Source organism: Nycticebus coucang, chromosome 10, assembly GCF_027406575.1.
Source record: "Nycticebus coucang isolate mNycCou1 chromosome 10, mNycCou1.pri, whole genome shotgun sequence".
NCBI classification, from domain to species: domain Eukaryota; kingdom Metazoa; phylum Chordata; class Mammalia; order Primates; family Lorisidae; genus Nycticebus; species Nycticebus coucang.
This window is the reverse complement of record NC_069789.1, coordinates 125,668,936-125,685,013: the sequence shown is the minus strand read 5'-3', so window position 1 is coordinate 125,685,013 and position 16,078 is coordinate 125,668,936. Positions and strand designations below refer to the sequence as shown.

At 40.8% G+C, this 16,078-nt stretch overlaps 1 protein-coding gene across 4 annotated transcripts in view; it reads left to right on the top strand.

Annotated features, from left to right (window-relative positions):
• The window catches only part of ZNF568 (zinc finger protein 568), a 64,923-nt gene that overhangs the window by 34,939 nt on the left and 13,906 nt on the right, over nt 1–16,078 (top strand). For 3 of the 4 annotated variants that reach the window (XM_053605069.1, XM_053605068.1, XM_053605067.1), the window contains exon 6: nt 13,610–13,656. In XM_053605069.1, coding sequence (XP_053461044.1) covers nt 13,610–13,656 — 47 coding nt within the window. Of the gene's footprint in view, nt 1–12,070; nt 12,286–13,609; nt 13,657–16,078 lie in introns of those variants that run through there. The other variant, XM_053605071.1, reaches the window with a different exon arrangement.

Here is a 16,078-nt window from a genome sequence, read left to right as displayed (position 1 = left end):
TGCCAGCCTCGGTGTATGTGGTTGGCCCCATAACCACTGTGCTATGGGCGCCCAGCCAACACCCAGCTATTTTTAGAGATGGGGTGTAGCTCTTGCTCAGGTGAGTCTCAAACCAGTGAGCTTAGGCAATCCATCTGCCACAGCCTCCCAGAGTGCTAGGATTATAGGCATGAGCTACCTTGCCCAGCCCCATAGTCTCTTCTTAAATAGGTTTTGTGCTAAGTCCAGTTTTGCCAACATACCTAATATTTTGTTGACTTTTTTTTAAAAATATTTTTTTCAAATTTCATATATTACCTACATAAGAAATCCCATGTAAGTGTTCATAAAACATTATTTTTTGTCTAAGCTATTGTTTTTCTTTGTGATTTCTTTGTCTTTATTTATTTGGCCCATAGTTCATTCCTTAAATTATCTGCTGTTTTCTGTATGTAGCTTTGGAGTCAACAGAGAATTTGAAAATTTTGCCTCCACATTAGGTTTTTCTTTGGACCTCTCTCTCACCTAAGACTGGCTGAGCTTTTCAAGTAAGATAAAGTGCCTGAGAGTGAACCTGAATCTGAAATCTTAAAAGGATGTTTTTACTAATTGTATGTCAGCAAGCAGATATAATTTGTTCTCTGTAAATTCATTTTTCCCTCTGTCCTGGGGGGTAGAAATAATAAGATAGGTATGAGTGACTGAGTTAACATCTGACAAAATCATTAATCAAATCAAAGTAAGTCCCTCTTTCCTTTCTGATTTGAATTGTCTTTTTTTCCTTAGTCTAGCTAAGGTTTTTCAATTTCATTTACCTTTTCAAAAACCAACTCTCAGATTTGTTGATCTTTTGAATTTTTCTAATCTTTTATTTTATTTTTTCTGCTCTGACCTTTCTTATTTCCTTCCTTCTAACTTGGAGCTTAGTTTATTCTTCTACTAATTATTGAGGCATAATATTAAGTTGTTTGTTTCAGATCTTTTTTGATTTAGGTATTTAGTGCTGTGAACTGCCCCTTTTGAAATGTTTTTGCTGCATCCCATAGGTTTTGGTGTGTTGTATTTCTATTTTCATTTGTTTCCAGTGCTTTGATATTGGACACATACATGTTTATAATTTTTATCTCCTCTTGATAAATTAACTCTTATAATGACTATCTTTTCACAATTTTTATCCTAAATTCTATTTTGTCTAAAGTAAGTATAGGCCAGGCGTGAGCTAGGTCAGGTGTGGTACTCACACCTGTAATCCCAGCATTCCTGGAGGCTGAGGCAGGTGGATAACCTGAGCTCAGGAGTTCGAAACCAGCCCGAGCAAGAGCAAGAGCAAGACCCCATCTCTACTAAAAATAGAAAAACCAGCTGTACATTGTGGTGGGTACCTGTAGTCCCAGCTAGTTGGGAGGCTGGAGCAAGAGGATCACTCAAACCTAGGAGTTTGAGATTGCTGTGAGCTATGATGCCATGGCACTCTACTCAGGATGACAGAGTGAGACTCTCAATAAATAAATAAAAGTAATTATACCTACCCCTGCTTGCATGGAATATTTTTTTCAGTCTATGTGTGTCCTTTAAGGTGAATCTCTTATAGGCAGCATAAAATTGTGTCTTGTTTTTTATCAATTGAGCCTTTTGATTAGAAAATTTAATCCATAGCTCCTGGCCACATACACCCATAGCTCCCGGCCACATACACCCAGGCTGGCAGGTTCGAATCCGGCCCAGGCTAGCTAAACAATAATGACAACTGCAACAATAACTACAAAAAATAGCTGGACATTGTGGCTATAGTCTCAGCTACTTGGGAGGCTGAGGCAAGAGAATTGCTTAAGCCGAAGAGTTGGAGGTTGCTGTGAGCTGTGAAACGACAGCACTCTACTGGGGGCGGCATAGTGAGACTGTCTCCAAAAAAAAAAGGAAAAGAAAATTTAATCCATTTACATTAAAAGTAATTATTGAAGAGGACTTATTTATTTATTTTATTTTATTTTATTTTTTGAGACAGAGCTGCAAGCTGTCCCCCTGGGTAGAGTGCTGTGGCATCACAGCTCACAGCAACCTCCAACTCCTGGGCTCAAGCAATTCTCCTGCCTCTGCCTCCCAAGTAGCTGTGACTGCAGGTCCCCACCACAATACCCAGCTATTTTTTGGTTGCAGCCATTGTTGTTTGGTGGGCCGGGCTGGATTCCAACCTGCCAGCTCAGGTGTATGTGGCTGGCGCCTTAGCTGCTTGAGCCACAGGCACCAAGCCTACGGAGGACTTACTAAGGCTGTTTTGTTCATTGTTTTCTGGTTATTTGTAGATCCTTTGTTCTTTTGTTCCTTTCTTTCTTACTTTCTTCCTTTGTGACTTAATGGCTTTCTGTGATAATACCGTTTGGATCTTTTTAATTTTTTTTTTTAATCTTTTGTTACCTCTATTGTAGGCTTTTGCTTTTGGGTTACCCTGCAGGTTACATAACACATCTTGTACTTACAATGGGCCGTTTTAATATGATAATGACATCATTGTAATCACTTATACAAATTATACATTTTCCCCCATTTTATATATTTTTGATGTCACACTTCACATCTTTTTGTAATTTGTATTCTTTAATAAATTATTGTACCTTTAGATAGTTTTGTGTAGTTAGGGCTTTCAACTTTTAGCTACATTCATAATTGATTTACCCAAGGCTATTACTGTATTCGAGAGTTTTGGATTCTATAATGTATAGTTATCCCCTCATTATCTGTGGGGGATTAGCTCCAAGATTCCCCAAGGATCTCAAAATCTACAAATTTAAGTCCCTTGTGTAAAATGAGGCGGCATTTGTATATGCCCTATCCACATCCTCCTGTATACTTGAAATCATCCCCTTCCCCATTTTGGGGAACCAGACATTTAAGGAAACCTTTGTAAGCTTACTTGTTGACCACAGGGACAGTAGAACAAAAACTGTAGAAACCACACACAACAAGGACAATAATGAATTTACACTTTTCAGAAATAGTATGGCAAAATCATAGATGGATTGTTCCAGCCCTCAACAAGTAATATCCAAAATTCCTGGGGAGTGGAAGAATTAGATTTCAAATGTAGCACAGGTCATACTCAAAATACCTAGTTCTCAGCAAAAAAAATTACAAAACGTAACAAAGAAACACCAGCCTTCTCAAATACTACCAAAATTTTGAAGAGGAAGAAACACTTCTTAACTCATTCTAGCAGGCCAGAATTACCCTGATGGCAAAGCCAAATAAAGGCATTACAAGAAAAGAAAACTATAGGTTAATGCCTCCTATGAATATTGATATAAAATCCTCAACAAAACAAACGAACAAATAAAAAAAACAGATTCAGTAACCTGAAAAATAATAATATAACATGACCAAGCAGAACTTGTTCCTGGAATGCAGTGGTGTTTTCTGGCCTGTTGAATAACTGCATTCAAATTTATCTTGTTTTCACTTTCATTTTACTTGCCTTTGGTCATCCAGTCACTACATGTTATTCAATGGTCAAGTGAAAGTTCTCCCTGATAACACCAAAAGCAAATATTATATGTAATATTGTCACAAGTATAAGCAAATTGATTTGTGGAATGCAAAGGAACCCAGAAACTGCCTCTCACTTATGGAATTTTGGTATGTGATCATATATTATTTTCTTAGAGGCTGCTATTAACTAATGACCATAAAACAACAGAAGTTTATTCTCTCACAGTTCTAGAGGCCAGACATCTGAAATCAAGATGTTAACAAGTTTTATGGTCACTCCAGAGGTTATAAGGAAGATTCTTTGTCTCTTTCATCTTTGAGTGGCTCCAGGTATTCCTTCACTTGTGACCAAATCATTCCAATCTCTTCCCCAGTGTTACATTTCCTCTTCCTCCCCTCTCTTTTTTTTTTTTTTGGCTGGGGCTGGGTTTGAACCCACCACCTCCGGCATATGGGACCGGCGCCCTACTCCTTGAGCCTCAGGCACCGCCTCCCCCCCCCCCCCCCGTGTGTCTCTTTTAAGGACACTTGCCATTGAATTCATGAGCCACCCATATAATCCAGGATGATCTCATCTTGAGATTTTTAATTTCATCTGCAAAGCCACATTTTCCAAATAAGGTCACATTTGTAAGTTTCAGAGATTAGGATATGGGTATATCTTTTGGGTAACCACCATTTAACTCATTATGGAGGCAGTGAGCAGGGAAAGGAAAGACAGTTGAATCAGTGGAATAAGAAGAAGTTGTTTATTTGGCAAAAGATGAAATTAAATTCTTCCTACAATACACAAAAATCAACTGCATGTGAATGAATTTTTTTTTTTTAGAGACAGAGTCTCACTTTGTCGCTTTCAGTAGAGGGCTCTGGCATCACAGTTCACAGCAACTTCCAGCTCTTGGGCTTAGGAGATTCTCTTGCCTCACCCTCCTGAGTAGCTGGGACTACAGGTGCCTGCCACAATGCCTGGCTATTTTGAAATTTTTTTGTGTGTGTGACAGATTCTCATTATGTTGCCCTCAGTAGATTGCTGTGGTGTCACAGCTCACAGCAATCTCAAACTCTTGGGCTTAAGCTATTCTCTTGTCTCAGCCTCCCAAGTAGCTGGGACTACAGGCACCCACCACAACCCCCAGTAGTGAATAAAATATTTTAATGCTAAAAATAAAACTTTAAAACTCTTATTAAATACAGTTGGATATCTTTTAGACATTGATGTAGGGAAATATCTCAAAACATACAAAGTTGATTTAAAAAGAAAGAATTGATGTATTTGGTTATTTAAAATGGTTCTTTGTTAAATAAAACCTTTGGAAGAGAAAAAAAGATGACTTACTAAATTAGGGAAAGACGTTTGCTATACATATCTTTAGTCTAAGACCTAGCTTGAAGGATCAACACTTAATAGTCTTGCAGTAGATGGAAAAGAGAAATTGCAAAATCATGTAACACTTACAGGTTATGCTCTGAACTGGCACATACCACTTTAACATTTCATTGCCCACAGCAGTCAGATTACGAAACCTGATACCAGTGGGCAGGAAGTTTAATCGTCCCCTAGGGAGGGGCCTAGAAAGTAATTTAAAAAAAAAAGTGTTATAATATCACAACCTACCACAACAACCAACTAAATAACTCAATATGGGCCCAGCATGGACCAGTGGTGAGCATGTGTATAACCTAGGGGTTGTGATTAATATAATTATATGCACCTTAGTTAAAATATCAACCAAAACCAAAAACACACTTTGTAGAAATGGATCTGGTGTCTGCATTTCTTTTCATAAGAATTGCAGTCCTTATAATTCTCAAGTCCAGACGATGTCCTAATATTTGACTGAATGTCTTCAAAAAGAAATAGCTCTGAAAAATAAGAAAAAAATCCACTTAATGACGATTAAGATATAATGTCTGTGAAGTAAACATCAAAGTTTTCTGATATTTTATGGAATTGTGCAGTCGTACTATGATTTTCAAAAGATGAGTTGGGAGTCTCCATTCCTATATGGACTCTGCCATAAAGAATTAGTAGGAAAGGGGTATAGGACTTTCTAGTGTCAGGAGGATAGGTTCATGATTTATTTAATTATGTTGGAATGGCCCTTCTCTTAGGATTTAGTATAATTGGCTTCACAGTTTACCAAAGGCAACCTGAGTTTTGGTTAATTTTGTTTGTGGGGAAATATGATTATTACAAGACCTATAGACCAAAGAATCAGGGAAAGTGGTTCAAGAAGTAAGAGAATCCAAAGTCCTATTGATTCCCTACTGGGCCTGGTGAAAAGCCCTTTAACCAGACGTTGAATGGCAATAGTATGTGCTGAAGCAAACTGATGTGTGGAAGGGAGGGGCCAAGATCCTAGAATGGAAGATTATTTCCCACTCAGAAATGTGGGAAGGGGGAGATAAAGCAGGGAGAAGAAAGAAGAAATGAGGGAAGGGTCAGAGCTACTTTAAGATTTCTATAAACTTTAGAGACTGATGGCCTCAACAGTGAAATTTGCCTCATCAATTGCCTTTTCATTCCATAAAAGATTTTTCTGTAGCGTAAGGTGCTATTTGGTAGCATTTTATGCATAGTACAACTCTTAAAATTGAAATCAATCCTCTCAAACCCTATAGCTTTATCAATGAAGTTTATGTAATATTCTATTTAATAAATCCTTTGTTGTCATTTCATCTGTGTCCACACATTTCACCAAGTGTAGATTCCATGCAAGAAATCACTTTCTTTGCTCATCCATAAGAAGCAGCTTCTTATCCATTCAAGTTTTGTTTTTTTTTGTTTTTTTTTTTTGAGACAGAGTCTCACTATGTCACCCTTGGTAGAGTGCTGTGGCATCACAGCTCACAACTACCTCAAACTCTTGGGCTTACACGATTCTCTTGCCTCAGCCTCCCAAGTAGCTGGGTCTACAGGTGCCCACAACAATGCCTGGCTATTTTTTTTTTTGCTGTTGTTGTTGCAGTTGTCATTGTTGTTTAGCAGGCCCGTGCTGGGCTCAAACCTGGCAGCGTTGGTATATGTGGCCGGCACCCTCCAATCAAGTTTTATCATGAGAATGCAGTAATTCAGTCACATCTTCAGGCTCTACTTCTAATTCCACAGGGTGTCCCAAAGGTTACCCATAAAGTTGCCATTACATAGGGAAAATGGCAAATCACAGCTAAATTACCAATGTACAAAGAGTTGTCTTATGCTACCTTTTGCCTTTTGTGGTTTTTTTCTTAATAAAAAAATTGTATTTGCTTAGAAGCATTCAGACTGTCAACAGAACAGCTGCAACTTATTTTTTTGCAATCACAAAGTGGTATTCAGTTAACAGAACAATTATTTTGTATAAGTTGCATCAGAGACAACTGAAGATAAAGAAACTACCACTAACTTGTGCTGTGCACCAACAAGAACCTGCTTTAAATTTCCATGCCAATTTATAACCCCCATACTGTACCACGCAAAGTTAGTGGCTGTTGAAAATACCACCAGGACAGGGCTATCTAAAGACACATTTCGTTGTGTGTTAACTATGCAAAGAAAGACACTGTACAGTTTAAAAACAAATCTTACACAGCCTTACATTTCAATTTTTTTCTTTAAAAGGAATGGAGTTGTGTACAAGGAGGTTAAATGCTTTATAGACAAGGAAAAAAACTGCCCTAGAACCAACTTATTCATCATCTTCATCATCATCTTCTTCCTCCTCTTCATCTTCTTCATCTTCCTCCTCTTCCTTCTTTTTCTTGCTTTTTTCAGCCTTGATGACTCCCTTTTTCACTGCATCAGGCTTTCCTTAGCTCAGTGTGCAGCAATATCCTTTTTGTATTTTTCCTTCAGCTTTGCAGCCTTCTTTTCATCAGGGTATTTGTCATCCGCAGCAGTGTTACTCCACATCTCCCCCATACCTCTCTTTGCAAAAGCACCAATGGATAGGCCAGGTTGTTCTCCTTTGATTTTGGGGCGATACTCAGAACAGAACAAGAAAAAGGCCCAAGGAGGCCTCTTAGGTGCATCAGGATCCTTGAACTTCTTTTTTGTTTCCCCCTTAGGAGGGATGTAGGTTTTCATTTCTCTCTCATAATGGGCCTTGTCCGCCTTTGCCATATCTTCAAATTTTCCTTTCTCTTTAGCAGACATGGTCTTCCCCCTCTCTGAGCACTTCTTAGAAAACTCTGAGAAGTTGACTGAAGCATGTGGGCGCTTCTTTTTGTGCTCCTCCTGACAAGTTTGCACAAAGAATGCATATGATGACATTTTTGCCTCTCGGCTTCTTAGGGTCTCCTTTGCCCATGTTTTCTTATTTTTCCTCAGTGAGGCACAGAGTGCCCGTCCAGGTCTCACTTGCCCGGTGCTGTCTGTATCGCCTTTTGTGGTTTTAATTAAGCATTTTATATTTGTATGTGATTCCATTTCCTCTTCTTTCTTAGTATAATATACTTCTTCCTTAGTATAAACATTATATTTAATTTTTTAAATGATTGCCTTGGAATTTGCAATAAATAGTAGAACCTCTGTAAGTTGACCATCCAAGAAACGGTAACAAACTGGTCAATGTACAAAGGTGGTCAAAATCAGGAACTAGGCCTCTTGTACTGATACAGACATATGATGCATGTCTGTCTATGAAAATTAGGTCAACTTCAGGAGGTGGTCAATGTAGTCCATTTTCAAATAACTTTATAACACTTTACAGGTAGTGCGAATACCTTGTAATAACAAAATATTCCTAATCTTTCCCTTTCATTCCTTATATCATTGTTACCACTCATATCTCTGTTCTATAACTTTATATAAATGGAATCATACAATGTCTTTAGTGTCTGGCCTCATTTGCTCAGATATTATGAGAACCATCCATATGGTTACATGTCTTGGCAGATTTTTGTGGGTTTTTGTTTTTGTGTTTTTTTAGAGACAGGGTCTTGCTTTGTTGCCCAGGCTAGTCCACACCCAGCTCTGTTTATTTCTGTGGCTGAATAATGATACCAAAATTTGTTTATCCAATTACCCATTGATGATAGTTGGGTTGTTTCCAATTTAGGCGTTATTACAAATAAAGCTACCATGAACATTTGTGCATAAGTTTTTGTATAAATATATTTTCATTTCTCTTGGATAAATACCTAGGATTGGATTGGCTGGGCAGCGTAGGAGGAATATATTTATGAAAATTCTTAATTTTTAGTGTTGTCAGTAACCTCAGTCGTTTCTTTTTGCTTAGCTTGATAAGCCATATAAATATTAACCACCATAGCATGCCCTTTTGACTGATAACTTTTTTATTTTATATTATTATTATTATCATTATTTTGAGACAGAGCCTCAAGCTGTTACCCTGGGTAGGGTGCCGTGGCATCACAGCTCATAGCAACCTCCAACTCCTGACTTAAGCAATTCTCTTGCCTCAGCCTCCCAAGTAGCTGGGACTACAGGCGCCCACCAAAAAACGCCCGGCTATTTTTTGGTTGTAGTTGTCACTGTTTGGCAGACCTGGGGTAGATTCAAACCTGCCAGCTCTGGTGTATACGGCTGGCACCTTAGCTGCTTGAGCTTTAGGCACCAAGCCATTTTATTTTATTTTTGAGACAGAATTTCACTTTGTTGCCCTGGGTAGAGTACCATAAAACCTCAAAGTCCTTGGTTCAAGCAATTCACTTGCCTCAGCCTCCCAAGTAGCTGAGACTACACGCTCCTGCCGCAACTCTCAGCTAGAGATGGGGTCTTGTTTTTGCTCAAGCTGGTCTTAAACTCATGAGCTCAAGCAATCCACCCACTTCAGCCTCCCAGAGTGTTAGGATTATAGGCATGAGCCACCATGCCCGGCCATTGATAACTTTATATACAAACAAATACAGATGAATATCAGCTGCTTTAGGCTTTGGGCACAGTGCCAGTGCAAGTGCCAATGCAAAGCCTCAGCAGCTGCTTCTGGAGCATAATTAATGACTGTGTTCCAAAGACATTTTAGTGTTACCATATAACCATCTGCTGTTTCTCCTCTAACTATATTTAACAGAACTAGGGAATTTGTTTCTGTGAAAGATAAAGTTCAGGAGAAGGAATGCAAGAGTTTCTATATCCTAACAGGAGGATGAAAGAAAACCATCTCAAGTAAGGAGGAAGGACCATCTTATCAAGGGTATGGCTTTAATGACAGGTCATCCCTACCCCTTCCTTCTCAGGGGAGAGTTCCTCATCCAGAGACTGGGGTCAGACTCCAGAATGGGTTGGTTCTATGGGCTCAAATCCGGGTGTCAGTAGAACTGTGTTCCTTCTGTAGGCTCGAGGGAAGAATCTATTTCCTTGCCTTTTCTAACTTCTAGAAGCTGCCTGCATTCCTTTTTTCATGTTCTCTCCTCCATCTTCAGAGCACATAATGCTACCCTCAGCTTCTGTTGTCAGATTGCTTCTCTGACCTTCCTGCTTTCCTCTAATGAGGACCCTTATTGGGCCTACTCAGATAATCCAGGCTAATCTTTCCATCTCAAAAGATGCTTAATTGAAGCATACCTGCAAAGACTCTTTTGCCATGTAAGGTATGTGTATTCACAGGTTCTGGGGATTAGGATTTGGATAATTTAGGGGGCAGGGGCATCATTTCATATATAAATTTGTTTTTCTCCTTTAATTTGTTCATACAATGCATTTTATCATTAGAGTTCTTAATGTTCTTCCAATATTAGGAAATCTTTCAACATAATTCTTTCCATAAATTTTACACATTATTGAAATCAGCCTTTTATTTGGAATTTTTTCATCTATAACCACAAGTGAAACTGATTAATACTCATCTTGTCACCTGTCTTTATTAGGTTTTATTCTAGTTAGATAAAGTTCATTATAGAGCATAAATCTCGATATAAATGAATTGAACAATCATTAGTAGTCCAAAAATTAGCTAAAACTCAGCTATAACATCTGGTATATGGTACCTTTTTAATTCCACACATTTTTAAATATCTGTAAATTTTATTGTGGTTATTATTATGTTCAGGTTTTCTACTTGTTAGTAGAAATTAGTAATTTAAGTTTTAGTAAAAATCTACAATTTCCTCTTCTGCGATTATAGAGTTGTATATAATAGCCTCAAAATTCTTTTACACTGGCTCAGCGCCTGTAGCTTAGTGGTTAGGGTGCTGGCCACATATACCAGGGCTGGCGGTTCGAATCTGCAGGGCCTGCTAAACAATAATGACAATTGTAACAAAAAATAGCCGGGCATTGTGGCTCGCCTGTAGTCCCAGCTACTTGGGAGGCTGAAGCAAGAGAATCGCTAAAGCCTAAGGGTTTGACATTGCTGTGAGCTGTGATTCCATGCCACTCTACTGAGGGCGACATAAAAAAAAATAAAAATTCTGTCTCAAAAAAAAAAAAAATTTACGCTCCGTGATTTAGCTTTTCTCATTTTTAATGTTTCTGTTTTATTGATCCGTTTTGTGTTTCATTTATCTTTTGGAACTAAGTTGTAGATTTGTGAATTCTCATACTATTTTGTTTTCTAGTTTGTTAACTAGAAACACTCATTTTATATTTAACAAAATTTAATATGTTTCACAAGAAGGAAATGATAATGGTCAAAATATGAAGAAATATAATGCCCTCAAACTGAATAGAAAATGTTAAGCTTTACAGATATTGTTACCCAAGTGCCTATCTTTCCTTGTTTGTTTAAAAAATTCTGAACAGTATTACATAGCATATAGAATTTAGTAATAATTTTTCCACCTAAACTACATCTCGAACATATTTCTCCCATTCTTTATCTTTCTGAAATTAATCTTAATGACATAGCATCCCACTACATTCCTATTCCATTACTTACATCCCACACCCACTGGTTGTCTCTCTTGAACCTCCTCTAGTCCCCACTCTGAGTCCAAGACTGTCCCCCCTTCAGCCGCTTCTCTGTCACATCCCCGATCCGCTAGGCCGGGACACGTCCCAGTCGCCTCCATGGGTGGGCTCAGCCTCCACCAGGCCAGGTCTGGCGGGACTTGTGGCGAGAAGCCAGGAGACCTGGCTGTGGCGTCACCGAATTCCCACCTGCAGGCTGCACTTCCCAGCAGCCCCCTGGAGTAGAAAATGAATTCAAGCCCAGACATGGCCCCCCGCTCTACTGGGATTCTGGCGCTCAGGCTGAACTGCCGGGTGGGGGAAGACTCCTAATCCGGGGTCACCCTCTCCCGGTCCTGCGCTCAGTGCGCGGCTCCTGGCGGAGGGAACGCTGGACCGTGTGCTCCCTGGTCTTGGGCAGCGTCCGGTCTGGGACCGCAGCAGCGGTTAACTACGCGCGCTCAGGCTTGGGCAGTCTGGGCGGCTTCCCCTGCTCCCCAGGTTTGGGCTGCGTCTCAGAAGCCTCCACAGCCCGCCCTCTTTTGCTATCCCCAGCGGCTACCTACTGATGTCTCAGCCTGTCAGTTCGCCCAGGTCCTGGGGGTAGGTTCAGTCGGGGCTGGGAATTCATTTTCAGTGAAGTCTTAGAACGGGATACAAGTCTGAGCAGAAAAGACTGTTGTGCTGGCCACAGGTCCTGGGCGGCTCGTCCCCTCCTCTGGACTACGTTTCCCAGAGGGCTTATCCGGCTGGCCGGCCAAGGGTAGCTGGCGGGAGTTAGAATGCAATCTGGACTTTGGGGACCGTCTAGCTCACTAGTTTGGGGTAAACTTGGTCAGAGCGGAGTGCAAGGACCCTGAAGAAGTAGAAGGTGAGGCGGCCGGGCGCCGAGCTGGGATTTATCTGCAGTTTTAAATACCTGCGGCTCTCGGGCTTGTCCACTGTGCGCTTTGGGGCTTCAGGCGTCAGAGCCGCGGGGTCTGGAACGCTGGGTATGTCTGGGCCATGCGCTCGGGATGGGAGGGAGAGTGTGTCCCCGTTTGGTGGCGGGCTGTACCAGGGCTTTGCGCCCGCCTGGCGTGGGTGTGGTTTGACACTGGTGCAGGGACTGCCTGGCCAAGTTTGCAGGTCTAGGGTATTGCAGCTGTGCGTCTTGTTACGTGCAACGCTGCCTGGACGCGGATCGGCGACCAGTGCCTGCCGGGCTGTGGTAGGTGCCCTAGAGTTGAGCGGGACTCAGTGTGGTCGTTGCGGGGGTGATGGAGAATTAGGGGGAGAGGAGAAAAAGAAAAAAGGGACCCCCATGCGGCAGAGAGAGAGAGAGGGAAGAGTGTGGCCGCGTTGTCGAGTATGCCTTTAGGAGAGCTGGGAGAGGATGAGACACCTCGTACCTTTTTCTGGAATGCTGAGTGGGGTCTGCCAGTGGATGGATCCTAATCATTTAGCTAAAACCCGAGCTGCAGGCCCGGCGAAGTTGCTCAACGCCTGTAATCCTAGCACTCTGGGAGGCCGCTGCGGGTGGATTGCTTGACTTAGGGAGTTTGAGGCCAACTTGAGCAAGAGTGAGACCCACGTCACTACTAAGAATAGAAAAACCAGCTGGGCATTGTCACGGGCGCCTGTAGTCCAGCTGCTGGGGAGGCTGAGGCAAAAGGATCACTTAAACCCAGGAGTTTAAGATTGCTGTGAGCTGTGATGCCACCGCATTCTACCCAGGGTGAGACTCAATCTCAAAAAATAAATACATAAAAAAAAAAATAAAACCCCAAATGTGTTGTGAACCTTTTTATCTCAAATCGCACATTTGAGCCCATCTGGAATGGACTCAGCAGCCACTAGTTAGTCCCCAGGGCTGTGAATGATGTCCTCCTGTGGGCTACCTGTGGTGTGTGTTGTGGGGTGGGAGTGGTTCCAGAGTTTGAGCCAGAGAGCCCCTACTAATTCCACTTCTCTGTTTTTCCACCCTAGAGATGTCCCCAGCCTAAAGGATAGGAATGTGGGAGCTTGACAAGTGGGTCCACTTAGGCCGTGTCTTGGAGCCACAGTCTTGGGCTCAGTGTAAGATGCTGGGCCTGAAAGTTCCCCGAAGTCAGGCTTTTATGAAGGAAGAAGGCTGCAATCTGGGAGTCTCTCACAGGGCTCCTGTCTGGGTCCATAAGGTCATCTGCTTTTCTCTGAGGATGGGAGAGGGTGGTGGGGTTGCAGTCTTCTTTGGCCTCTCAGTGCCTGGGATGGGGCATGGGTTTGTTCTTACTTGGTCTTCTCTGGGATTTACCAAGGAACTGTAACCCTTCTCTACCTTTTTCTTTCTCCAAGAACCCAGAAGAGGAGGAGAGAATTGCTGTGGATCTAAAGTCATGGCGGTAAGTTGCATTTGCCACTTTCTTCTTAGAAAGAACAACTTGGTTTTCAGGACACTATCTTATTTCAGGAATTTATCCAAAAGGTTTACAATTAGTGATGGAGGAAGGAGCAGGGGAGGAAACTGCATTTATGGAGCAGTTGTCTTAAACTGCTAGCCCCACAGCTGTCTATTTTGCACACATTGTCTCATCTGATCTAGAGTTTCTACTTCTCTGGATGTTGTTCCTTCTCAGAACATTCTTGACAATGAACATGCCTCAGTGATTTGGCCAGGAAGTTAAAGAACAGAATAAGGTTCTTCAGGCTCACTAATTTCTTTGTTGTTTCCCCCAAGGTAACATGCAGCAGAATTTTTCCTTACAAATTTCTGTCTTTTTACAACTGCTTTTATTAAATACTGAATAGTAGAAAATATATGCAATGTAAAGAGTGACTGAACGGGCTGGGCATAGTGGCTCACGCCTGTAATCTTAGCACTCTGGGAGGCCTAGGCGGGTGGATTGTCTGAGCTCACGAATTTGAGACCAGCCTGAGCCAGAGCAAGACCTCGTCTCTTAAAAAAAAAAAAAAAAATCCGGGCATTGTGACAGGCTCCTGTAGTCCCAGCTACTCGGGCAGCTGAGGCAAGAGAATCGCTTGAGCTCAAGAGTTTGAGGTTGCTGTGAGCTATGACACCATGGCACTCTACTGGGGAAGATAAAGTAAAAATAAAAAAAATAAAAAAAATGAAAATGACTGAACACCATATTTGAGAAGTAGAATGTTAGTTATTAAAAACCCCATGTGTGAAAAAAAAACATAAATAGATAAAAAGAAACCCTGCATGTGCATCCCAGTTCAGTCCCCTTCTTTAGTCTTCAGAGGTGACTACTATTTTGAACTTTGTGTTTGGCATTCCCTTGCTTTTCTTTACAGTTTTAAGCATATTCATTTATTTTCTTTTTTAGATTTGACATAAGGAAATCATATTAGGATTCTCCTCATTACAGCTCAGTGGTTAGGGCGCTGGCTATGTGGGCCACCCTGGGGCTGGCAGGTTCGAACCTGGCTCGGGCCTGCTAAACAATGAGACAACAACAACAACAAAAATAGCCAGGCATTGTGGTGGGCACCTGTAGTCCCAGCTACTTGGGAGGCTGAGGCAAAAGAATTGCTTAAGCCCAAGAGTTTGAGGTTGCTATGGGGTGTGTCACCCATAGGTGACATAGTAAGACTCTGTCACAAAAAAAAAAAAAATTCATTCACATTGTGAACTTTTGCAACTGTATACCCTATTCAGTGTATGAAAATATATTTTTCATTTACATTGCATATATTGCTCCTATGAACATTCTCAAATTCATCTTTTGTTGCCAAGTGCAAGAATTTCTATAGCAGTGGTTCTGGTTCTCAACCTCCCTAATGCCGCTACTCTATACAGTTCCTCATGTTGTGGTGACCCTCAACCATAAAATTATTTTCATTGCTACTTCATAACTGTAATTTTGCTACTATTATGAATCATAATGTAAATATCTGATATGCAGGATGTATTTAGGTGACCCCTGTGAAAGAGTCGTTTGACCCTCAAAGAGGTTGTGACCCACAGATTGAGAACCGCTATTCTGTAGGTATGTAACTAGAAATAGAACTGCTGGAATATGGGGTATCCCTACTAGATAGGCACTGCCTTGTTGTTTTCTGAAGTGTTTCTACCCATCTACAATTCCTATTCATATCCCCACCACACTTGGTGTTGTTAAACTTTTAAATTTTAACCCACTTAGTAGGTATAAAATGATACATCATGTTGATTTTAAATTTGTGCATTTGGGTACTAAATGAGGTTGCACCCCCTTTTCATACTTATTGGCATGCATGCTTTCTCATCTCTGAAGTACTGTTTTATGTTATTTTCTACATTTTCTGTTGATTTTTATATTTCTAGGTTTTTTTTTTTAATACTTTGTAGGCATTTCTTAAATATTGTGGATTTTCCCTCTTTGTCAATTATAGGTGCTGTATATGCTTTCTTAGTTTATGGCTTGACTTGTAACCTTTAAATGATGGTAGAAACTCTGAATTTTAATGCTACCAAATTTAATGTTATTTTCCTTTACTAAGTTATTTTCATCCTGTAAAGGTAAAGATACTGTCCTCTGGGCTGGGCATGATAGCTCACACCTATAATCTTAGCACTCTGGGAAGCCGAGGTGGGTGGATTGCTTGAGCTAACAAGTTAGAGACCAGCCTGAGCAAGAGCAAGACCCTGTCTCTACTAAAAATAGAAAAACTGAGGCAAGAGGATGGCTTGAGCCCAAGAGTTGGAGGTTGCTGTGAGCTCTGATGATGCCATGGCACTCTACCTAGGGGGATAGTTTGAGACTCTGTCTCACCAAAAAAAAAAAATATATATATATATATATATATATATATATTCTT